This window comes from Pagrus pagrus (genome assembly GCF_965226575.1).
Source record: "Pagrus pagrus genome assembly, chromosome: 7".
NCBI lineage: Eukaryota > Metazoa > Chordata > Actinopteri > Spariformes > Sparidae > Pagrus > Pagrus pagrus.
Window position 1 is genome coordinate 19405720 of NC_140191.1, and position 22665 is coordinate 19428384.

Genomic DNA, 22665 nt, shown 5'->3' on the forward strand with positions numbered 1-22665 from the left:
AATTCTCATTTGCCTGAGAGCAAACGTGAATCAGATATGACGGGCACCAAGGGAGTCACTGATAACATACAGCGAAAAAAGGAAGAGAGAGAGGGAAGGAAGGAAGACCAAAGGAGACACGAGAACGGAGACAGGCAGAAAAAGATAAGCCAGCTGTCTGTTACATAATAGATAATACATGAAAGGCAGTGGGACTGAGTGAGAGGTTTGACCCGAATCTATCAGTCTGTCAATATTGTACATGCACACAGGCGACAGCTTCCACAGGAACAAGGCAAAAATGAGTCGGATCCTGACAGCGACATTAAACGTCTGCAGTCTGTGTAGGGGAAATCTGCTTATTGATTCGCCTTTACACAAAGGAAACGGATTTCGTGACCCACCATCCTGAGTGGTTTTGTTGGCAGAGCCTCCTGACTGCAGGCCATCTTTGTCTTTCTCAGACAGCATCCTCTTTAGTGTGGGAGTGAGAGCTGAGACCTTCGGAGACACACTGCCACTGCTGGGGGAATCTGAGCTCTCGTCTGTCGGTAAAATCAGCAGGACACAAATATTGTCTTATTTGTCATAAAAGCTCACAAAAATATACTTAACAATCACAATGCTGACTGCGTAATCTCAAAGCAAAATAAATAAAATATCTAATAAAAACGTCACTCAGGATGATAAAAACTGAATCAGATGTACCTATGCTCCTGCTGCTGCTGGTGGTCCTTGGCTTCTGGGCGATGGTGGGTCGGGCAGCCAGCGCGGGCTTTGCTCCCTGTGGCACAGGTGGTTTTGGACTTACTGGTCCCCCAGGGGAGCTTGATGACGACGTAGTCCTGAGCCGAGGGGCCGGATCAGGCCTGGCCTCACAACGAGGAGGGGTCTTCTCGGGAGAGCCAGGGTCTGACTTATTAATCGAGCCAGTGGGAGGCCTGCTTTCTGAAATGGTGGGCTGGGTCTTGCCTGCTGATGAGAAAAAAACAACAACAAAAAAATCATCCACATGTATGAACCCTGTCCCAAAACATGAAAACCAAAAATGGCAATTCATGACTAAACTTGTATCCCTGCATTTTGTGGGAAAATTATAGCTGCTCCTCTTATTTTTTTCCACATGATTATGTCAACAGATATAACAGCTCACCTGTTGCGTTGCTGTCAGGCCTGTCGGGGCTGGAAGACTGGAGGAGACACAAGGACAAAATATTGGCTCACTATATGCGTGCATTGGGTGATTTTAATGGATTACTCAGATTTATGACATGAAACTGAGGACAAATAAGCCTTATACAAACAGTGCACAAAATGTTAAGACAGTCTATTTGCGTCTGGTATATTTGCTACACATTGCAGTCTATTTTACATAATTTTATACAACATGTATTCAGTGTAAAGCTTTTATTTATTTAAGTGCAGTGCTGTGATACCGAATGTACATGTTACACTGCGAAGCAACATTTTAACAGAAGAGGGCGCCTTTGTGTTAGAAAACCCAGCTCATACACCCAAGCTTTGTATTAATAACCTCCCGCCTCGTGAATATCTCTCTCTGCATTTTACCGCCATACACACATACATGCACACACACATATACACCTGGAAGCCAGCCAGAACAAGCAGATGGCAGGAGAGGCTTTAGTGCTACTGATACAAGGTCAGAAAAAACCCTAACGCTGCAAACACCATAAACCTCTTACCCTACACACACACACACACACACACACACACACACACACACACACACACACACACACACACACACACACACACACACACACACACACACACACACACACACACACACACACACACACACACACACACACACACACACACAGCTACTATCAGCTCACATTTCACAGATGTAGTACCCAAATCACACAGTTATTGCCCTGTCATCCTGTCGTTCCCCATCAATCACACTATGATTGATTTCAAATGACAAACTCTTTTCTTTTGCTTTTGAGGAAATGAACAAGTGAGTGTAGAAAAGAGAGCAAAGGAGGTGAAGGAACAGAGGGCGCTTTAAGGCCTCTAAGTGAATTTGGGAATTCAAAGTAGGTGAAATATTCCCACGATGTTCATATCCCGCGGTGAGTCATGACAGAATATTTGCATATCCGCTTTCTTTCTCGTCTTCCTCCCGTCCATTAGCTGTTCATGCTTCCATTTCTTCTTCTCTGCATTTCCCTCGCTCTCCCCCCTTCCTCCTCTCACCTTGTCGTCTGGCACAAAATCAGGGTTGTTTGTGTTTTTATGTCAACATGTAGACAGGTGAAACGACTAGCCTGAAGATATACACAAGTCTCAGCATCTGTGGGTGCCTCTGTGTGTGTTTTAGGATGCTTCTTATTTTCAGTGCTCCCTCAGCTGGAATCCACCAGTTAGTGAGTGTTGAACAAAACAGCTCTGACAAGCGGAGACTGAACACCTACAGCACTTTGTCCCCAAAACAAAGTCAAATATGATCTTATTTAAACCCTCTAGTCTACTTCTTTAAACCCTCTATATCGGTCTTATTTTGGTAGTTTATCTTTTACTGTCACCTTATTTTGACATTAGGTGTGAGAATATTCTGTTTCCCCATGGCTTCTCTGATGTCCGCCCTCCTTCTCACTCCTCTCTTGATATTTTTCACATCTAACTCTGTGAATTAAGGGATTATTAATTTAATATGGAAAGTCAGCATCATCTTTTCTTTTCACAAGACATTTGCCACATGTTGTTGCTCGCCATCTGCCCCTTACTTTCCCTTGTGTCTTGTAACCTCAGTGATTACTGAACCACCTCACCTTGTATGCTCTCCTCTCCTGCTTGGCTTTCATCTCTGCCAGGAGGCCGCTACCCATCATCTGTAAACCCGGGTACCGCCTGCCTCCCTGAGGACTGCCCCTGCCGTCCGAAATGTCCCAGGGCTCGTCGATGGAGTCCGGCGTCCTGAGCTCCTCTGAGCGGTCTGAGCTGCTGCTGTAGTCTGCTGGCTGCGAGCGGCTGGACGCATCTCTGCAGTAAAGACAGGAAATATTAGAAAATAAGCATTCTAACGGTGCACTGGGACTGACTTTTGAACAGAACACAAAACTGAAATTGTTCAGTTATGATTGTCCACACCTGGACTTTGTCTCAGGGGCTGGGCTCTTTACTCCCGGCTTCGGTGAGGAAGGTTCCTCAGGGATGGTGGAAGCTGCCGTCGAGGTGGAGGATGAAGCTGATGCGCTTGACTGGTTTTTCTCAGATTTATCTGATTTGTCCGATTTATCGGATTTATCAGATTTGGAAGAACGTTTGATGAGGTTGAGGAATCCTCCTTTACTCTTTTTCTTCTCTCCATCCTGAGATTCTGAGCTCTTCAGGGAACGTCTGAGAGGAGACAGAACGAGAGACAAACAAGAGATTTAACATCTTTAATGTATATGAGACGTGAGAGAGAAAAAAAATGTATCATGGAAAAATAAAAACAAATCTATAACTCTTACTTTGAATCCATCCTGGTGACTTTTGTGGAAAAGAACTCGTCCACCCCCTCATCCACCCTTCCCATGAGGCCGTTCTGCTCCCCATCATGAGATGGAGCACTGTTGATTTGCTGAAAGAAGAAGTTGAAGAATGTGATAACGTGTCTGGAACATCTGACAAACAGTAGATCCGTTTCCTTACAAGTGAGTATTTGGTGTATAGTCCGTTCTTGTTTTAATAATTTCCGATTTGCAAGTAAATTAAAGTATTCCTCTTCTGGGGCTAACCAGTGTCTTAAACTCTGCTTCCTCAGCCAACAAAGTTTGACTCACCGGTACTTTGCTGGAATGCTGTTTCTTGTTCCGGCGAGGTCGTAGTTTGGTGAAGTGCTGCAGCTTCTTTTCCTCCTCAGACGGCAGCTCCACCATCCCTCCTGACGGACGATGCTCCAGTTTTGGCAGCGCATGAGACGGAGTAGGTGGAGTTCGAGATGAAGTGTCCTCCACATGGACAGGGACGTCCTCCAGGGCCTTATCCAGGTCAAACTCCATCTCTGTGGGTCGGACGGTCATTAGTATGTTTTTAATTAGGCATGCATTCAATGTTCAAGTGTACTGTTTGATTCTAGTATAGCTCAATGTCATAAAATATAAACCAGAAAAATATATAAAAAAACAAAACAACAACTTACCAAAGGCACGAGACACTGGCCGAAGCATTCTGCTGTGGATGCTCTTCCTCTTGGATTTGGGAGTCATCTGAAACAAGAGCAGAAAATCAGATACAACTGATAGCAACTGTTATCACCTTATTTTAACTGTCATTTCCATCATTCAAGACTGGCTGAGCTTTCAGTTTGATAAGCCAGGTTGTTTCTTCAAAGAGAAAATATTGTGGGAGAACAAACTAACAAGCAATATTGTCAAAAATCGAGCTAACGACAAGCTAACGGTGGCTGGTGCTCCTGATTTCTTATTTGGGATTCTGTCCACAGTTTACTTGAAACCACACTAGATATCAGCCACTCTGAGACCAAACATCACTACATTTAATTAAAACAGTCTAAACGTAATCACGACCAAGAGAGGAAATCATCTTTATTGATTTTCTCTACCACACACACACACACACACACACTTCTGTTCTGCTGTAAGCTAGAATAACACAGACATATTGACCTACATGTAGACAGACACTGAGGTATCCTAAAATGTAAATCGAGAGACTCAGGGCAGCGAGGGAAGATAAAACTAATTCCACTGTCTTCATACAGTACATCGATAGTACACACAGTAGCAGCCTAACACATGTTGCATATATATATTGTACCGTGATCCACATTGACAAGGTGGTGATGAGAGGAGCAGTGCAATGCGGCTGGATGCGTCAAGGAAAATAACCATTTTCAATAATCAGCATTCAACAGTGTGAAATATAATGTGGAGTGAGGAAGTGAGAGATAAATGCATCCTACTATACTGCAGCTTCTTCTACACTATCTTTAAAATAAATCACAGGGATCGATAATTTAAATACAGGAGACTCTTTGTGCTATAGAAAAAGCTACAGCACAGAGAAGTGTGTAGCAGGCAGGCGCAGTGAAGAGACATGGAAAAGGGAAAGAAGACGAAAAGAAGAGTGGATTGGAAGGAGAGTGGAGAGGGACAGTCCAGAGTTACTTACACTGGTGCAGCACAGAGTCTCCGTGGAGCAAAGGTGGAGAGAGAAGGAAGAAGAGAGGAAAAGAAGATTGAAGAGGAAGAAAGATAACACACAGTAAAGCCTAGTGAAGACAAACATGAAGGAGAGAGCTGAGACAGTTTATGTAAAACAGGAGAAAGTAGAGGAATATAAGATGGACAGAGGGGTAAGACACCAGAGAGACAGACAGGACCAGAGACAGAAGAACATGAAGCGTCCTGTTGACAGCCTGCATTTACTGTACATCACAGGTCACATACACCTTTATACATCCATGCTGCCTTTCTGCAACACATCTGCAGACAACTGTGGTAAAAAGCAACAATTCCTCATCTCAAGACCCATGAAATGTTCACAAAGTAAGTTGAAACTTACACAAAAAGTTCAGTTTGCTGAACATCAAGACAGATCTTTAAATAAATACCAACGTGAATCCTCAAGGTCTGTTTTTCCCATTAAAGGGTAACATTAAGCCAGGCGTAATTGTTTACATTTGTTTAATACAACCACATGTAACTTGGTGTTAAGACAGAATGAACAGGTTGCATTTTAATTAATTAGTTTTACTTTTAATCTCACAAAGACATAAGACACCTAGATTAAGAATCATAAAATAGAACCACTCTTCAACCCAACACTCGGTTGCAGTTTTGTTTAGACGGCCTGCTTTGATTCTTCATAAATAAGTCATGGATAGACCCAAACCTACCATGCATGTCTCTAGATCGTCCAGCCTCTCAGCCTCCAGTATCTCGGTTGACGCCCTTTTAGGAATCTTCTCCTCCGGGACGTCCAGATCCACAGACTCCTGCTGCACCAGGGGGCGACCTCGCCGCACCAGATGATCCGCCTGTTAGGATGAGAGAGGAGAGCAAACAGGGAGCAGAGTAGTTAGGGTATAGATGTGGGTGCAAGGAGGGGATGAGGGAGGAGATGGGGACGAGGAGCGTGGAGGAAAGAAGGAAGGCAGAAAAGGGGGAGCATACAAAAAGGTGAAGAGAAGAGATTTAAACTAAATGAACATGCTTATTCTAGCAAAAGTGGAAAGACTGAATTTCGAAAAGGTTAAATGAAAGTAGATAGAGCTGATTGAAAGGGCTCAAATTAACAACCACTGTGACTGAATGAATGAATGAATGAATGAATGGATGAATGAGCCAGTAGAGAGCTCTGTTGAATTTAATCTTACCAGAGTGAGTTGGGAAGTGGAAAGAGACTCCAAAATCTCATCAACAATGCGATCAGACAGGAAGGACGCGAGGCTCAGCTTCACCTCACTGACACACAGAGAAAAAGACCGTGACGGTCAGGTGACGGAGAAGACTGAGACAGGAGGTCACAGAAAGATCTCATTGAACTGTTTCTGAAATATCTGCAGGCACATACACATGATACTATTCAACCCACAAACACACACAGACCTCATCTTGTTGATGATATCCACCCCAGACTGCTCCAGGAGGGTTTTGGTCACAAAGCTTTTGGGTACTACCATCTTGGAAGAGCTGGCTTTCATTAGCTCCAGGCGAAGATTACTCTTCTTCATCACATGGGGGCAGAGAGACTCTGCTGCATCCACCATCGACTCCAACAGAGTCTGGAGGGAGTGGAGATAACTGAGATTATTCTGACTTGTTTCATTATAAAATCTATTATTTTATTTATTTTATTATTTTATTTTAACCACTTTGTAACTCAGACTTTGAAAAGTGCTCAATAAATAAAGATTATTATGAAAGAAATAAGACTGTTGAATCCCATTTTCTAATTTTCCTTCTATTTATCACAAACATTATGTAAACCACAAGTACTGTGTGTGATGTGATGTGTGCATACAATATTACTGAGCTCCAGATAGTGTATCATTAAGATAGTTAAGTATCATTTTTGGTGGTTATGTTTCATACTTTAACTTTAACTTCCTATCATCTCTGGAGTTAAAGTTCTGACTCTACCTGTAGCTGCTGGTCCATGACATTTGTCACCTCCCCAGCCATAGACTCCAGTTTCTCCTGGATGGGTCCCACTGACGAGCTGTTCACCTCCTCTCTGGCAGCCGATCCGAGGTGGTAGAGGTTTGGGAGTAGCTGTTGGAGACACAGAGAGGAGGACACAGGATGGGTATAGGAATCAAAGAAAGGATGTAGAAAACTACAAGACAACTGATCCCCGAAATGGTTCTCATTTAAGTGCAGCACAGAGCCTTGTGTATAATGTGTCCCTCCTCACCGTTTTAGAGTTCCGGGCATCTTTGATGAGGCTCTCTGCCGACCTGACGTCCTCCAAGACGACGTCTGTCTCCGAGTTTCTCAGAGAGTTCAGGTGGTCCTGCACCTTCACGCAAATCCTGTCAATCATCTGGAAGGCAAAAACAAACATGAAGGTCTTGATTGGGCGAGGGATTGTGCTATATTTATAAAGCACAAATTCCCAGCAATGGGCTATCTCATGAACCTTTTTAACTGGGGCTTATCTAGACCGTACTCTTTAATTAAGTTTCAGAGACCCAACATTGGCCCATGAGCAAACATTTGGCGACAGTGGTATAAAAAAATGCCTTTTAACAGGCAGAAACTTCAGAGAGGACCTGGACTCAAGGTGGGTGGGCATCTTCAGAGAGGGAGAGAGAGCCAGCAGATGGCAGTTATGCAACATTTATTGATGTTCACCATCATAAAACTCCACAGAGGGAGAAGCAGATAGGGAAAAGGCTGGATGTGTGTGTATGCAGGGAAAGATGTCTCTTATTATTTTTAAGTACATGGCATAGAAGGAGCTGTTTCTGCCCAGTGCTCTTGTAATGTATTTAATATCCAACAAGTTTGCAAGACAAGTAATGTTTTGTTGTTACCGTAAACAGGTTGTGTATTCAAAATGTGTCATACAGATTTATCTGAATATTTAGCTCTTCTCCCAGTTACATATGACTCCATGCAGAACTGTTCCTGAACATTTCTGGGATAGACTGCATGTGTGAAAGGGGCTTTTGTTTACACACCTGTTGTGTGGTTGTTGTGACGATGCCTTGCTGCAGCCGATAGGCCTGTTCCTGCAGGTATTTTCTGGTTTCGTGGTTCCTGTAGAGATAACTCTCAATCTGGGGAGGGAAACACAAAACCACTGTCATGACAATAAACCAAAGTGACAATAATAACGTGAATAAGTAAGTCATGTTCAATATTCCTGAAGTTGATGCATACAACATGTTTTCTGCACAATAAAAAAACCCATAACACTGTGACAAGACATCTGGAGGCTCAACGAACCTTTAGCAAAGCGTCCTCTGTTTTCTCCGGGCTGGCCTTCAGAGCCTGGGAGGCATCGATGATGGGGATGGGCATGAAACGAATGGTGTAGTTCCTGATGGACACACAGCCAGAGGACATTAGGGAAGGGACAGGTGTGTACAGAGAGTTATTTCAAAAAGCATGAATAGAAGTGATGCATTTGAACAAACACATCCTGTATAGTATAATGCAATATGATGCACAGCTGAGGGTTTGTAATTTTACTCTACGTCGTACAATAGTACAACAGGAGTGCAGTGGGATGCATCCACTTGTGGGCTTTCTTTTACATTCATTTATAATTTAAGAAGTCTGTTTATTGAGCCATGACGTACAGAGTAATTGTAAGTCATGGTTCCGTAAGTATAATCATTTATATATGTTTATATCTGGATGATGTGAATCAATCATCACTGTCACACCACTGGGAAAAAAACTGTATCTGTGCGTGTGTGTGTGTGTGTTCGTGTGTGCGTAGACAGCATTAGATATGGCCCAGCTCCTCAGCTGCTCCCACACTGGTCTATTACAGAGCAATGAAGTGGCACCATTACAGAGGTTAGTGATCTTGAAATAGAGGTCATCACACATTATTAATATTCATAGAACGACGGAGAAGAAGGGATGATACAGTAGAATGGAAATGAATGAGGGCGTTTGGAGGCAAAGGAGAGAGTAGGACTCAGATGTTGATGGCTGTCAACCTCAAAGATGAACTGACTGGTCTTTACTCAGATGTGCCTGGCTTTACAACACACACACGGTGAAGCAGCACAGCAGCCAGCGTGGTGCCATTACTAATGAAGATTTGACTTCCGTATGAACCCGTCTGGTAGATCCCCTCATTGCTTCGACTGGCATATCTCCTGCAAACAACACAGCCAAGTCCTTTAAGTTCCCACAAACATCCGCCTCCATCGCCACCGTTTTAAGAGGATTCTTTTCATTTTACAACCACAGAAAAAGTTCAGTTTCCATTTTAGTGGAAACAGAATAATAACAAGGACAGCCAGAGAGAGTAAAGCGCTGTCTTTTATGTGTACGGAGACATTTGTTGGGGGGGGGGAAAAAACATGCTCGGAGCTGCTGCAACAACTCCTCTTTTGTGTTTTTTGAGTTTTTACTCTCACAACAATGTATTTTGTCCAATCGACAATCTTAAACTCTAAGACAAAGAAAGCAGCAAATTCTCACAATAGAGGAGCTTGGACAAAAGAATAGTCAGCAATTTAATTTTAATTTAGACGATAAACGAGTAACTGCAAGAGTCTCCTTTTTAAAATGTTTATTTTCTGTCTATTAAAATCAACTAATCGGCTATTTGTTTTAATTCTACTACTTTGAATATTATACAAACCAAATTTCTCCATACTCTGCCTTCATCATATTTGATCTTTTAGACTATTACACATCGAGAGAGGTCCTATACTGTATGTGTCCTTGAAATGAATAGCACGTCTCTAATCGCTGAAAAGTATTCAGACTGTAACTTTTAATGCTGGTGAATATAAGAGACTTTGTATACTTTTTCTATTCACTTCAAAATGCCCACTTGCACATATGATTGAGCATTTTGATGTCTTAGAACACCTCTGAAGACTGTGATGTCAAGCATTATGAAACGTTTTCTGACAAAAAAGGGCACAAGAGACATCAGGAAATTGCCAAAGGGAAATGAAATGCACACACACACACACACATGCCTGCTACTGCACTGCTGGAGAGAATAGAGAACAGGAGCAGGGGAAAAAAAAGAAAATTATTATTTCAATAATGCAACCCAGAGACTCAGAGGGGAAGTGGTGCTGCTGGGAGAAGATGATAAACAGAGAGAGAAGATGAGAGAGAGGAGAGAGGGGGATGTACAGATGTGTCCCAGAAGCACATTTAGTGAGATGCACATGTCATTTCACGCTCATACACAGAATATTGAACACTCAGCGCCGCAGACTGAAGAGACGGCAGACAAAAAAGAAAATCTGCACTTTTTGTCTCTGTTCTGCTCTCTCTTCCTTTTCCTTCCACAGCATCTTCTCTTCCGCCACTGTGTCTTTGTTGTTGTATTCCCTGTGTTTGTCTCGCTCTCTTGCTTCCTTCCTCTCTCACCTTTCTCCTTCTCTTCCTGTCGTAACACACCTGAAGGTTTTCCGCCCGCTCAGCACAAAGCCACATGACATCTGGGCTGCAACAGCTAACCACACATCCATCCCTTCAGAAGTTTTCAGCACAGCCGTGCATGTATACTAAATACAGGGATCATCAGCATATACAGACACACCAAAGGGACATGGTCATTCTGTCCAGTCATTTGCACTCAGTTACAGACGGAGCTACTTACTTCTCCAGAGCAGCTGCTACATCCTGAAGACCCTGAGGGCTGGTGTTGTTCTTATCCCAGATCACAGTCCTGCACAGAGAGGCACGCAATGTGACAAAAGCAAAGCTGCAACTAATGAATTCACAGTCACGGGAGCTACTTCAATTTCTTCCAATATTCCCCTTTAAGGTGGTTTCTGTTTTGGAAAAAGACTTTTGCTGTGGCTTCAGAACATGAAGAGTCAAATTGAAAATTGTTAGTGTTGTTGTTAGTACACAATAGGCTACTTATATCTATATACTGTACATGTAAATGCACAATAAATGTAATTCTGGTCTATTGTTATTTTATAGTATTTGTTCTTCTGTCATTTAATTGCTTAACATTTTATCATTTAGCCTTTATATACATTCAATAAATTATTTAATAAAAGGTTATAAAACAGTACTGATGTTTTCAATAGATATAAGCTGCCATGGCCCAGAAAGAATTTTAAAAAATTGTCAATAACTTCCTTCTGTGGACAATGAAGTAACATGAAGTTGTTATAACATGAAATGTCTTCCGAGGACTACATTTGTACATTTATAATTACTTAAAACATGTGTGTATACCTGCATAATTACATTTTACTGCTTTATAAAAAAATATGAAATGTTTATACACAGTAGTGCTTATAAATGCTAAATATGGGGGATTAAAATGAAGTGTTCCCATTTAATTTTGTCCGTCTTCTATTTTATTTGGTTTTATTTAGCATTTCATTGTGTTTTTAAATATTGTCATAATGCATTTCCTCATCTAATGTGAAGCACTCTTTGGCCTAAAGGCCAGTAAACTGACAATCACGTGACGTAGCCTTTGACCCCTGAACATAATAAACTGACCTAAGCTTGGAGTTGATCTGCAGCGCCTTGGCCAGCATCTTGGCTCCCATGTCCCCCATGGCGTTCCCGCTGATGTCTAATCTGGTGAGCGAGGAGTTGCTGCCGAGCGCGTTCAGCACGATGGTGAGATCGCTCTTTAGTCTGGAGTCTGCTAGAGACAAAGAGGTCAGGGGCTGGGGAGGGGAGGGAAGAGGAGAAAAGGTGTTGAGAGAGGGTTTATATTATGAAATCAAAGGGTAAAATACAGACTTATAGGAAAGCAGGACACTCTTTGGTTTATCTGCCACCTGCAGACGTTCAATAGAATCATAATTGATGAGCTGCCCTCCCCTTTATGTGTTTATTCAGCTTTGGCATCACCGATGAGCATTTAAAATGTGCTTTCTTGGCCCGTGTTGTAAATCACTGCCAAGTGTAACAAAAGCCATCGTAATTTATGTCACTGAGAGCATTAATATTCTTTTAGACAGTGCCAGCTTGTTTTCCCAAGTGTCCTTGATTTTATTCACTGTCCATGGATGCTTAGTGTCCCTGTGTTTTCTATTTATTCGGCTTAATGCTGACTTTGTTTGTTTCCATCACCCACCCAGTGATCTTTGGCAGTTCCTTTGAGAAAGTGCGAGCACGCGGTCGGACACGACTGTCAGAGCTCACAGTAAGTTTGACACCATTACAAAAGTCTCTGGAGCTTTTTGAAATCACTTGATACAATACAAGTAAATATTTGTATAACATTTGAAAGATTTTAGGACAAATAACCTAGAATTTTAGTTTTTGATTAGTCTTTGATTTTAAAATGGCCTGTCCTCCAACTTCATCTTTTGCAAATATAGCAGTAATGATTAAACTTCATGTTCCTGCAGCAGCCGCTGACTCCAAAGGGCAAACCTCAATTAAACATTTATCAGATGATCAAGTGGACGTGCAAGAGACTTCTCTCAAATGTCAACGGTATTATCATTCAAACCTCCACAGGGCCGAATGAAAAATTCAGCAAAGGATCAAGTGGATTTCTCTGAGATGTGAGAGTGATACAAAGGTTTACAAGTGTCCAACAGCGCCCGTCTGTTCACCAGAGCTAAGCTGGTCTATGATGCATGGCATTTACACAGCTGGAGACTCCTGAAGGCCGTCTTCACAAAAACATGCTAGGGCTAAGAGTAGCTCCTAACTGGCTGAGTTACTGTAAGCCAGGAATGTCAGTCTCAATTTTAGGCCTTGTGTCTTGTATGTTTTGGTCTAAAAGGTACTCACAAAACATTTCAGGGCTAAAAGTACAGTAGGTCTGAAGTCTCAAAGAAGTAAGTCCAGAGGAGCTCTGCTACCTGCTCAGGAGAGGAGACCTGCTCATCATCTCAACTCACCAACAAATACAAAAAGTAGAAAAACACTGGAGATGATAGTTTGCAACTTTCCAACACTTTGAGACTGGATAAATTAAGTTTGCAGCACTGAAATCTTGGCTATTTGTGCCAGATGTGTTCTCATCCCAGATGAATAAAGTGAACAGACAAACTGTCCTCACAGGACAACACAAATTCATACATTCTGGGGACCTTATTCCTCTTCTCAAGAACGACTTGTTGATTTTTTTCACCCCAAAACTACACCTTTCATGTTTTAGTTATCATTTAATTATAAACTTCTATAATGGAGTAGATGTAAAAGTAGCATAACATTAAGTAAAGCACATGAATCTCCTAACTCTACTTCAGTACAGTACTTTTCATCAGTATTGATCATTGCATTCACTCAATGAACTGTAGCACACACAGGGAAGAGACTATACATGTTCAGTACATGCGTCAACTGGAAGTCACAACAAAACAATGGCTTCCTGTGTAGCATCTCCAACAGGGAAAAATCGAAATATGACTCCACCTCTACATGTATTAACACAGTGCCGACAGTATCACATGCTCAAGTAGTACACACAGATGCAAAACCATACAGCGATAAAACACTAACTCTTTGCCATAAAAAAACTAAGCAGCAGTGATAAATGAGGGGTGAGTTATGATACTAAACATATTTTCCTCTCTAATGAATCTTTTGTCTTTGAGCTGATAAAGTAAAGTGATCAGTGTGGAGAGGAACAGCATCAATGTGGTTATACAGGCAGAAAATTACCTTTTTATGTCTTGTCTGAGCACGCAGAGAGAATTATTCATTGCCTGCATGTGCTCTCGTGGAGCTCGGCGCGGACATTAAACATGCACATTTAAATAGGTACAAGTTTATGGACCTGTAGTCACGGTAGCTAATTCTTTCTCCAGCTATGTAAAGCAGAAAGAAGATCTCTAACACTGAGTTTTCACACAGTTTCTAACAGATAAATGAGAATAAAAACCTGGATTAAAAATGTCTTACTCGTACATAAATCCCGTGCACCAACAGCATCTGGTTGTATTGTATCAGTAAATGTAGAAAAGGAAAGTCTATAATTATAATATCTGTATATTGTGCCGGCAAAAGTAATCACACGTCCTGCTCCTCACTATGGCTGATGACTCTGTGCAGCTGCAGCGGCTCGGACTCTCAGCCCTTATTAATCACTAAAATGAAGAAATGATCGCATCCTTGTCATGTTTAATAAAACCAAGAAAATGAGAAATTGTAACCCAAGACACGCAAATAAAAGTGACCTTATGCCAGAGACAAATTAATCTGTTTAATGTGCGTCCGTAAAATGATGAATTGTGTTTAATATTCTGATGAACTCATTTATCTTGCGGTGTTCTGCAATATAACATCCTGTCCTGTCCACTACATCTGCAATCAGCTTGGGAGAGGGGAAGATGGATCTTCTGCTGATTACTTTTTCTCAAACACTCAAGAATTGTTATCGTTATTACTGGTCACCAGGAGAAATTGGGGTTGTACAGTTCATTTTCTTCATTGTTTTCTCCTTCACATACTCTCTACCTCTTCTACATCTTTTCTAACTTCCCGCTGGTGAGATGTTTGTTACAGATTTATAACATATTGCAGGAAGAACAAGGTAAAAGATTTATTTCTTTGTTAGTTCTCGCAGATTCCCATTTTATTTTTCTCACTCAATGTATTGTATTTTAAGATCTGCAGTTTTATTTTGAGGTTTAATTTTATAAAATATCTCTGCAAATCTTCAATTGCTGTTCTTTTATTTGTGAGGTTTTCTTTCTGTGGATTAAAGGAACAGTTCATGCCCATTGGTTTTCTGGGTGAGACTTTGATAAGAAAATGTTTAACCTGTCTCATGTCTGTGCATCCAGTATGAAACTACAGCCAGCAGCTGGTTAGCTTAGCATAAAAACAAAACCAGGGAAAACAGCTAGCCTGGCTCAGTCCAAACACAAATCAATCTGCCTGCAGCCAACACCTGTACTATTTCTTAGCCAAGGGCAATAACTTTCAGGTGTCTCAGCTGGTTGCCTGGAAACCTCATGGTGAGGATGAGACTCAGAGGAGTTAATCAATTAATAAATTAATCATTTTCACTTTGAATTATGTATGGATTACAAAAAACGATATGGGGGGTTAACTAGTGAGCATCAGGGGTGCTGAGAGGCAGCTTTAATTACCATTGGGCAGAGCCAAGCTAGCTGTTTCCCCTGGTTTCCAGTCATCAAGCAAAGCTAAGCTTACCTGCTGCTGGCTTTTGCTGCACAGATGTGAGAGAAATACCAATATTTTCATCCAACTCTTACAAACTATTCCTTCTAATGAAGCAGACGTGCACCGCCTCACCAATGAGACACAGTTTACACTTTGTGTTTCTGTTTATATTCTGGCAGCGATCAGGTACCTCAGGACTAACTGCCTGGACTCAGGCCAGGACACAGAAACACACAGCAGGTAGATGTGCTGCCTGGAGCTGTGACACAATCTGAGAGAGGCAGAGCAGGAAAAATAACATTTGAAACTCGTTATCTCCACAGGCCTTCACTTATCTGTGTTTGCACGTCAGCTCTGGCTGTAAGGGGCCCAGGAGACTGGTTACACGCTTGTCTCTCTCTAACAGACACACACACACACAGACACACCGAGACAGGATTACACACACGCACAACATAAAAGTGCACACTTTCTTCCCTGCTCCAAACAAATCTGTGGCCCACAGCTCCTTTTACCAACAAGACCTTCTCCTTCAGCTGTCCTCTCTATGCTACAAAACCTTGTTTCTCTGCCACCTTCTCTTTCTACTTCTATCTTTTTTTATTGCTTACTATCCACGCCGACTGAACATCCTTTGACCCCCCACCTTTAACCTCTTCCTATGGACCCATCCATTAAGTTTCTCCCTCCTTTCCTTCTCTCGTCTCTCCTGCCTGCAAAGCCAGATAACCAGCTCATACACATAATCTCACACGCACACGCACACACATGCACACTACAAGCATCACTAGCCCAATCCAACACAGAGCAGCTCGATTGGACCATCAATCTAGCACATCCACCTCTGTGGGACACAAAAAAGGGCAGGCGGCGGGGCACTGGGGCAAAATGTGTTACAGCTCCCATGATGGAGACGGAGATAAAATGAGCGAGATTGATTGTGGGACAGGAAGAAAGCGTTATGCGTGAGAAAATCCTTTTATTTCAATGCAGGTTTTCAGAGCAACTGAAGAAAATTATAGCTTAGCCAGCATCTTGTAATATCTAAATAATTCTCCCTGTGGGAATTGTTAGACGCGAGGGAGGGGAAACTAATGGATAAAGGAAGTGCAGAGGCTAAGCCATCAACTCTGGGAAATTTCTCAGCTTTCAACAGAGATGATAATGACCAGCAGGCAGTATTCATCAGGCAATAAAAAGTTACGATACTGGTCAGTCTACTATCATTTCAAAACGGATTAAATAATGTCCAGTTTACATTTTACGATCTAACTTTACGCACCTGAGTAAAACAGCATGAATGTTTTACTACAGCTCTCATAAACCACATAGTTTCCATTGAATCTGATACTTTATTGATCACTTTGGGGACATTATATTCACACCAGCTCCAGTGGAGAGGTCAGAGGTCAGTTGCAGAGCAGCTGGTGGAGATTCAGTGATTTGCTGTCCCTCACAAAAGCCAGACAGACGGAGAGGGAAATGAAAAACTCACCGACTCCTCTTCTTGAATCATATGGACCAGGCTGTCCAACACTGGGGCGAGGTTTCTATGTCAGGAAGAAGAAAGACAGGATGATCACACTGAGAACATTCTTCAGAACCAACCCTGTACAGGTTAAGTTCTCAGGTTTAGAGACAATCTATAGAAATATAATGTGTACAGATTATTCTGTGCAATTCCATCTTGGATACAGAACTCTGTTTATCTGTGGTCATCTCAACCCCCCTGTGTAGTGGACAACAAAGACTTCATCACTGGTCTTTTTGATGTGAGTTTATGTTTTGGACCCGGTAAATTGAATCCGACAGCAGTCTTTTGTCATCCCCGACAGACCAAACTATGTCACAGGAAGCCACAAATAAACCAAACCCACGCCTAACCACTAATGTTTCTCTCTCAGACCCAAACTGTTCACATGAGCTGTCCACCCTCTGCAAACTGTACTGAATTCTTACTTGGACTTGATGTTGTTGAAGTTCTTGCCCAGAGAGAGGTGCCTGATGGATCGGTTCTTGGCTAACCACACCAGCAGAGTGGACAGGTCTGCATCCAGGCCTGTACGTAGAGAAACAGGTTAAAGATGATAATAAAGACGCACTCTGAGGACTCTTTCATGATGAAGTAAGTGTTTAAAGGTTAAAAAAATATTTGGTACAAAATGCATAGAAGCTGTGATCTCACCGTTGTCAGAGATGTCTAAGCTGGAGATGTTTGGGATCTCGGCGATACAACCTTCAAGGATCTGAGAACCTCCTGACCGCAACTGGAAAGACAAGAGGGTGAGTTTTACACACAGCTACACACACACACAGTCGCTGTGATACAATGCAGAGTGTGGCCTGTTCGCCTAATAATACTGCAGGTAACTAAAGCCTGTTACACCTGGGTGACACTTAGATTTACTGCTTTTTTAAGACCTTTTCAAGATGTTTTGAGATTTTCGGACATTTATTCAAGCATTGGAGGCAGGTGTGGTCTCGTGCAGAGGTAGATTTTATGTAAGTGTGAATCAATGTGAATTAAAAACTTCAGTGGTCGGTTTAAAAGTTTCCCGCAGAGGAGCTTGACTCATTTTGAAGAAATAAATTAAAAGACTGAGAAATGAAAATTGATAAAATGACTATTTAATAAGGCCTAATATTTAAAAAACTGAATTAAAGACATTGTAAGACTTTACCTACAGACACCCTGAACACTTGGAAGATGTGTCCTCTTAATTGCCTGCTGCACTACTGCTAGAAAAAGACAGCTTGTGGAGGATCCTGCACCAACACAGATTAACATAAATGCCACGGTGTTCCCAAAAAGGATTGCAGATGTTTGTACAAATTTGCCGATATGAGATTGAAGCCCTATATTTATCTAATAAACCTGTGTGCACCTGTGAAAACAACAAAGCGAGCTGCAGAAGAATCTGAGGTGAAACATGCATTCAGCTTCTAAGCACAGACAACTAATAATGGAGACATGCAGGATAGAGGAGCTCGTGGTTTCAATACACAGTAATGGAAATACAAATCATTTAGAATACCGGCACAGATCATTCAGAGCAATTGCAGCGTGATGTTGCTCAAGTCTTTTCTCCACGTGTTGATGGAGAAATGGATGCAGAGAAGAAGAATAGGATCGGCAGGAAAATTACAATATCGGCCGATTCAGACGTGCAAGTAAAACGAGGAGGAGCAGGATGTTAATTATTAAGAGGGAGCACATTGGTACTTACACAATGGCCAAGCTTACAGAAGCATTAGGGGGAGAGAACAGCATGTCAGAGCCACGCCAACAATTACCAGCAACAAAACACACAGATGCTTAATGATCATTCAAAGCACACGCTCACCAGTGACACACACGTTTGCACAAACAGTCTCGACAGAAGTCATATGCACAGGCCTGATTCTGCATGCTGTCAGCCCACTCACAGAGCAGTTCTGGGCTGCCTCCGCCAAACGCTTCATTAAGACTTCAAAAAGGGATGGAACGCATCACTTCCCCCCGCAGCTCCAGTTTGGGAAGATTTCTATGGGAATGTGGAATTGGATTTCCTGTGTAATTTGTATTCATGCGTTATCTTTGGCAATCCCATTGAATCTGCAGCAAGCTGTCTTTTTCTGTGCGAGCAGGGGAGGAGATGAAGGCGAGGAGGCTGCTGTGTGTGTGTGTGTGCGTGTGTATGTGTGTGAGTGAGAGAGAGTTGTGCAGAAACAATTAGAGACGGAAACTAAACCCAACCCCCACCTCCACCCCTCGGTACATCTCTCCCCCTCCGCCCCCACCTGCTGTCTGCCAAGTATTCCATTATACGGCCTCTTAACAGTATCACTGGTCTGTCAAATGGTTTTGGAGTGGATCCTAAAAAGCTGATTGCATTGGACCAGAATTTCTTCAAACTATTAAAAACACTCACCAAACTTGAGCTAACAAGTGGAGCCAGATAACGATATCGTCGTGTATTCTGTCTGATATGCGCCAATATGAAACCTCATCTTTTAAAGAGATTATGATGCAGAAAAAGGTGCTTGGGGTAATTTATAATGATTAAATTCCCGCTGACGTTTATTGTTTCAGTGCACTGATGTAATATTAGACGGTCCTTATTGTTAAACTGTAAAATGTCCTGCCTCTGTTACATATCTTTGTCACAAGTGTTTGATAGCAACATTTGAGGCATCACTGCATGTTCTAACTGAGCTAGTTACCTGCAATGTTATCAGCATCACTGAGCTGCCATTCAGTTTGCTGAAGCTCTCATGAATGTTAGGAGCTCCCAACTCAGCAGTTGTGATATTAACATTTGATTTTCAGGTGTCTTAGTAAATATTCACATGATTAAGTATAAATTAGGAATAAAAGTACAAAGATTCCTGTGTTTACACATCGCTTCACAGAAATCACTGCAACTGAGTATTCATGGAGATTCCACCCTGTCACCACACCTGTCCCCAAGGCCCAGGTGTTGTTAAATATTTATTTTTTGATACCGGTACCTTGACTTTGATCACGTTTCCTGATCAATACTTTTTGTGATACCAATTTTTTAAAATCTGTTTTAACGCAAGGTTACATTACTCAAACACATGATGAGCGCTGCCTCTAGGTGTAACCTAGTGTTTTATCTGCACTATTAGATCTTCGCACAACAAGCATGCTGCATGCTTATTGGCTCACTGGTGCAGATGAAATGAACTTTTTAGGTATTGAAATCTGATATCGAATAACAAGAATTTTTTTTGATACTCAATAGAATCGAGACAATTCGGTCGGTGCTATAAAAGTATCAGTTTTCCATACCCAGACCTCTCTGTCCCCTATTTTCTACAATAAATATATGTCCACACCAACCAGTAAAAGGGCAGCCAAGTGGGAATTATCCCACTACTACCAATTTCAAAAAGTGTAAAAGATATCTTAACTTTAAATAAACAGATTCAAGAGAGGAAATGACGGTGTGGTGTGTCTCTATTGGTCTTACCTCACAGCAGCTGAGGTCTAGAGAGACGTCCTTCACATTGATGTTACTGGCCAGGCCGAGCAGGAGAGCTCTAAAACAATGATGTTATACGGGGTTAATAAACAATTAAAGCCTAAAATCAAAGACACAAAGAAGTTAAAGCTTTAAAGGTGGTGAGAAATATTAACTTTTCATCATGTAACTAAACGTTACGATTTGGATATTGCCCCTTAGCCACAATGGGAATTCAATAATATTTTAATATATTTCTTAGCCCTTGTCCAATATGTCTCTATTTATGACGACATGTACATATGTTTTACCACCATCAATATCCAAACAAATACTAATCATAATGCCACTTTTATCAAACTGCAAGGGCCCAGTCAGTGTCATTTAACAGAGCTTCTCACTGATATAGGCTGCAAAGACAAGTTAAGTCTTACTGCTTTAAATTGGACTGCAGGTGATAAAACAATATGAGGGACATAGAATGTGGGGCAGAAGGAGCTGCTCCTCAGACACATTAAAAGTGAATGAATCCTTCTCTCACTTGAGGGCCTCTGGCGGCAGCTTGGTTCCTGACACGTTGATGGAGCTGAGAGACATGGCGCTGCTGAAGAAGTGCTTGAATGACGGAGGCACCTCTTTGCCTTTCCTGCAAGAGAGCAGGAGATGAAACAATGCCAAAAGCATACACTTACAACTTAAAATACAACATGTCACCAACTTTTCATATTTCTAAACCTCTTTTGAGCCAACACCACACAAGGCTCGGTGATGTTATTCCTCGACCTGAGATTCAGGTCGACATTAAGCTTTTATTACTCTTGCCATGTCCTAAAAGGCTGTGACCCATTTTGGGTTTCATCAACTGTCAAGTAAGCTCCACAAAACAAAGGATTGAGAGGATGATTTTCACAAAGGAGAATAAGTCAAAGTCGCAGGTGTAACCCTTAACCACTACTCATCCTCCCACTCCACACACCCTACTGTTGATGAAGCCCTCAACTCCCTCGAGACACACTGGAAAGAGAGATAATAATGGGGAGAAAACTCCACCCACCACCCATCTGTTACTCTCTCTCTCTCTCTCTCACACACACACACACACACACACACACACACACACACACACACACACACACACACACACACACACACACACACACACACACACAAATTTAACCACACTCGAATCGTGCATCCTAACAAACCCAGACGGACACACTCCTGTCGTCCATATTTTATCTTGTCTGTAATGGCACTTTGTCACCAGCAGGTGTCACACACCAACATACAGACACATGTTTGGCTTAAAGGAAACTCCTTAAGAGTCATTTCAGGTCAAAAAGAACCTTTAATGTATTAAGTATATTAAGATGGGCAGGAGGATCACAGGTAAGCCTTGGTGTGGTTATCTTCCAGCAATCACATGATGAATAAAAATGTCCAGGAGATCCCAGACCTGTTTCATATCAAAAAGGTTTGGGATGCAACTCAATGTCCATACTGCATTTGCGCCATCATTTTACAGAGTCAGGTGGCAGTTATGTATAATTATGGACATCAACTCAACTGTGATTTTCTAACTTTTCAGCTGTGGTGCAGACTAATCTGCAGGTGCAAAACATAAATTTGATATACTTGGGTTTAAAAAAAGCTTTAAAAAGACATGTTGCTGCACATTTTTAAAAAATTTAATTATTGAGATTTAGAGGTTAAGAAATAACTCTGTATGATACATGCTGTCATATTTCTGCAAAAACAACAGTAAAAGATTTAGTTTTTCTCGAGAAGTTTTAAAGAGTCAGTTTGTTGTTTTGCTTTTCTTTCACTGGGATGAACTTCTAAAAACTCTTCTTTAAATGACACACTTATCATTACAGCCTTACTTATGTATCTGTTTAACCTATTTCTACTGTATTTTCTGTAATTTCTTAGTCTTGTGTTACTCAGTGTCTCACTTTTTTTATTACTGCAACTGTCTGCCTCCAAATGAAGCGAATGTACTCCATCAACCAACCTCTCAGCTACCAGCTACGACAATAAATGCATTTCCTTTGCCCACTGTTAAGGTGACTGTCAGTAAAGTCAGAATGAGTTCTTACCTGTGAGGGAAGACGCTTTTTGAGACGTTGAGAACCGAGAGGTGTTGGACCGAGCCTCGCAGCAGAGCCGAGCAAACCTGTTAAAAACACAGAACGTGTCACTTTAACATCTGAGCTGTTTATATGGAAAAGTGTGAACAAATCAGTGAGTTTGATCATAAAAAAGAAAAAAGAAGAAAATGGGTGTCTTGATGTGTGTTTTGAGAAGTATATACATTTATTATTGTCTGGTTGCATGTGAGAGACACACAATATGATTTAAGAGCTAATCAATATGTTCAGTGACAGACTGACAGCTGGCTACATCTCAGACTAATCAATAAGCTGTATTTGGCTCTCAGACCCACATCAATACAACACATACTG

At 41.7% G+C, this 22665-nt stretch overlaps 1 protein-coding gene across 4 annotated transcripts in view; it reads right to left on the bottom strand.

Moving 5' to 3' along the window:
- Positions 1–22665, bottom strand: part of LOC311260547 (F-actin-uncapping protein LRRC16A-like) — a 74033-nt gene that overhangs the window by 3368 nt on the left and 48000 nt on the right. The window contains exons 15-38 of one of the 4 annotated variants that reach the window (XM_084358513.1): positions 22300–22376; positions 20742–20846; positions 20210–20279; positions 17419–17500; positions 17193–17292; positions 16729–16783; positions 11637–11809; positions 10771–10839; positions 8412–8505; positions 8144–8242; positions 7375–7503; positions 7101–7232; positions 6567–6742; positions 6335–6422; positions 5855–5995; positions 5128–5145; positions 4136–4202; positions 3777–3997; positions 3465–3574; positions 3100–3348; positions 2781–2991; positions 1133–1169; positions 688–951; positions 384–524 (exon numbers count right to left, since the gene is read on the bottom strand). In XM_084358513.1, coding sequence (XP_084214639.1) covers positions 384–524; positions 688–951; positions 1133–1169; positions 2781–2991; positions 3100–3348; positions 3465–3574; positions 3777–3997; positions 4136–4202; positions 5128–5145; positions 5855–5995; positions 6335–6422; positions 6567–6742; positions 7101–7232; positions 7375–7503; positions 8144–8242; positions 8412–8505; positions 10771–10839; positions 11637–11809; positions 16729–16783; positions 17193–17292; positions 17419–17500; positions 20210–20279; positions 20742–20846; positions 22300–22376 — 2908 coding nt within the window. Of the gene's footprint in view, positions 1–383; positions 525–687; positions 955–1132; positions 1170–2780; positions 2992–3099; positions 3349–3464; positions 3575–3776; positions 3998–4135; positions 4203–5127; positions 5146–5854; positions 5996–6334; positions 6423–6566; positions 6743–7100; positions 7233–7374; positions 7504–8143; positions 8243–8411; positions 8506–10770; positions 10840–11636; positions 11810–16728; positions 16784–17192; positions 17293–17418; positions 17501–20209; positions 20280–20741; positions 20847–22299; positions 22377–22665 lie in introns of all 4 variants that reach the window. The other 3 variants (XM_084358512.1, XM_084358515.1, XM_084358514.1) reach the window with 3 other exon arrangements.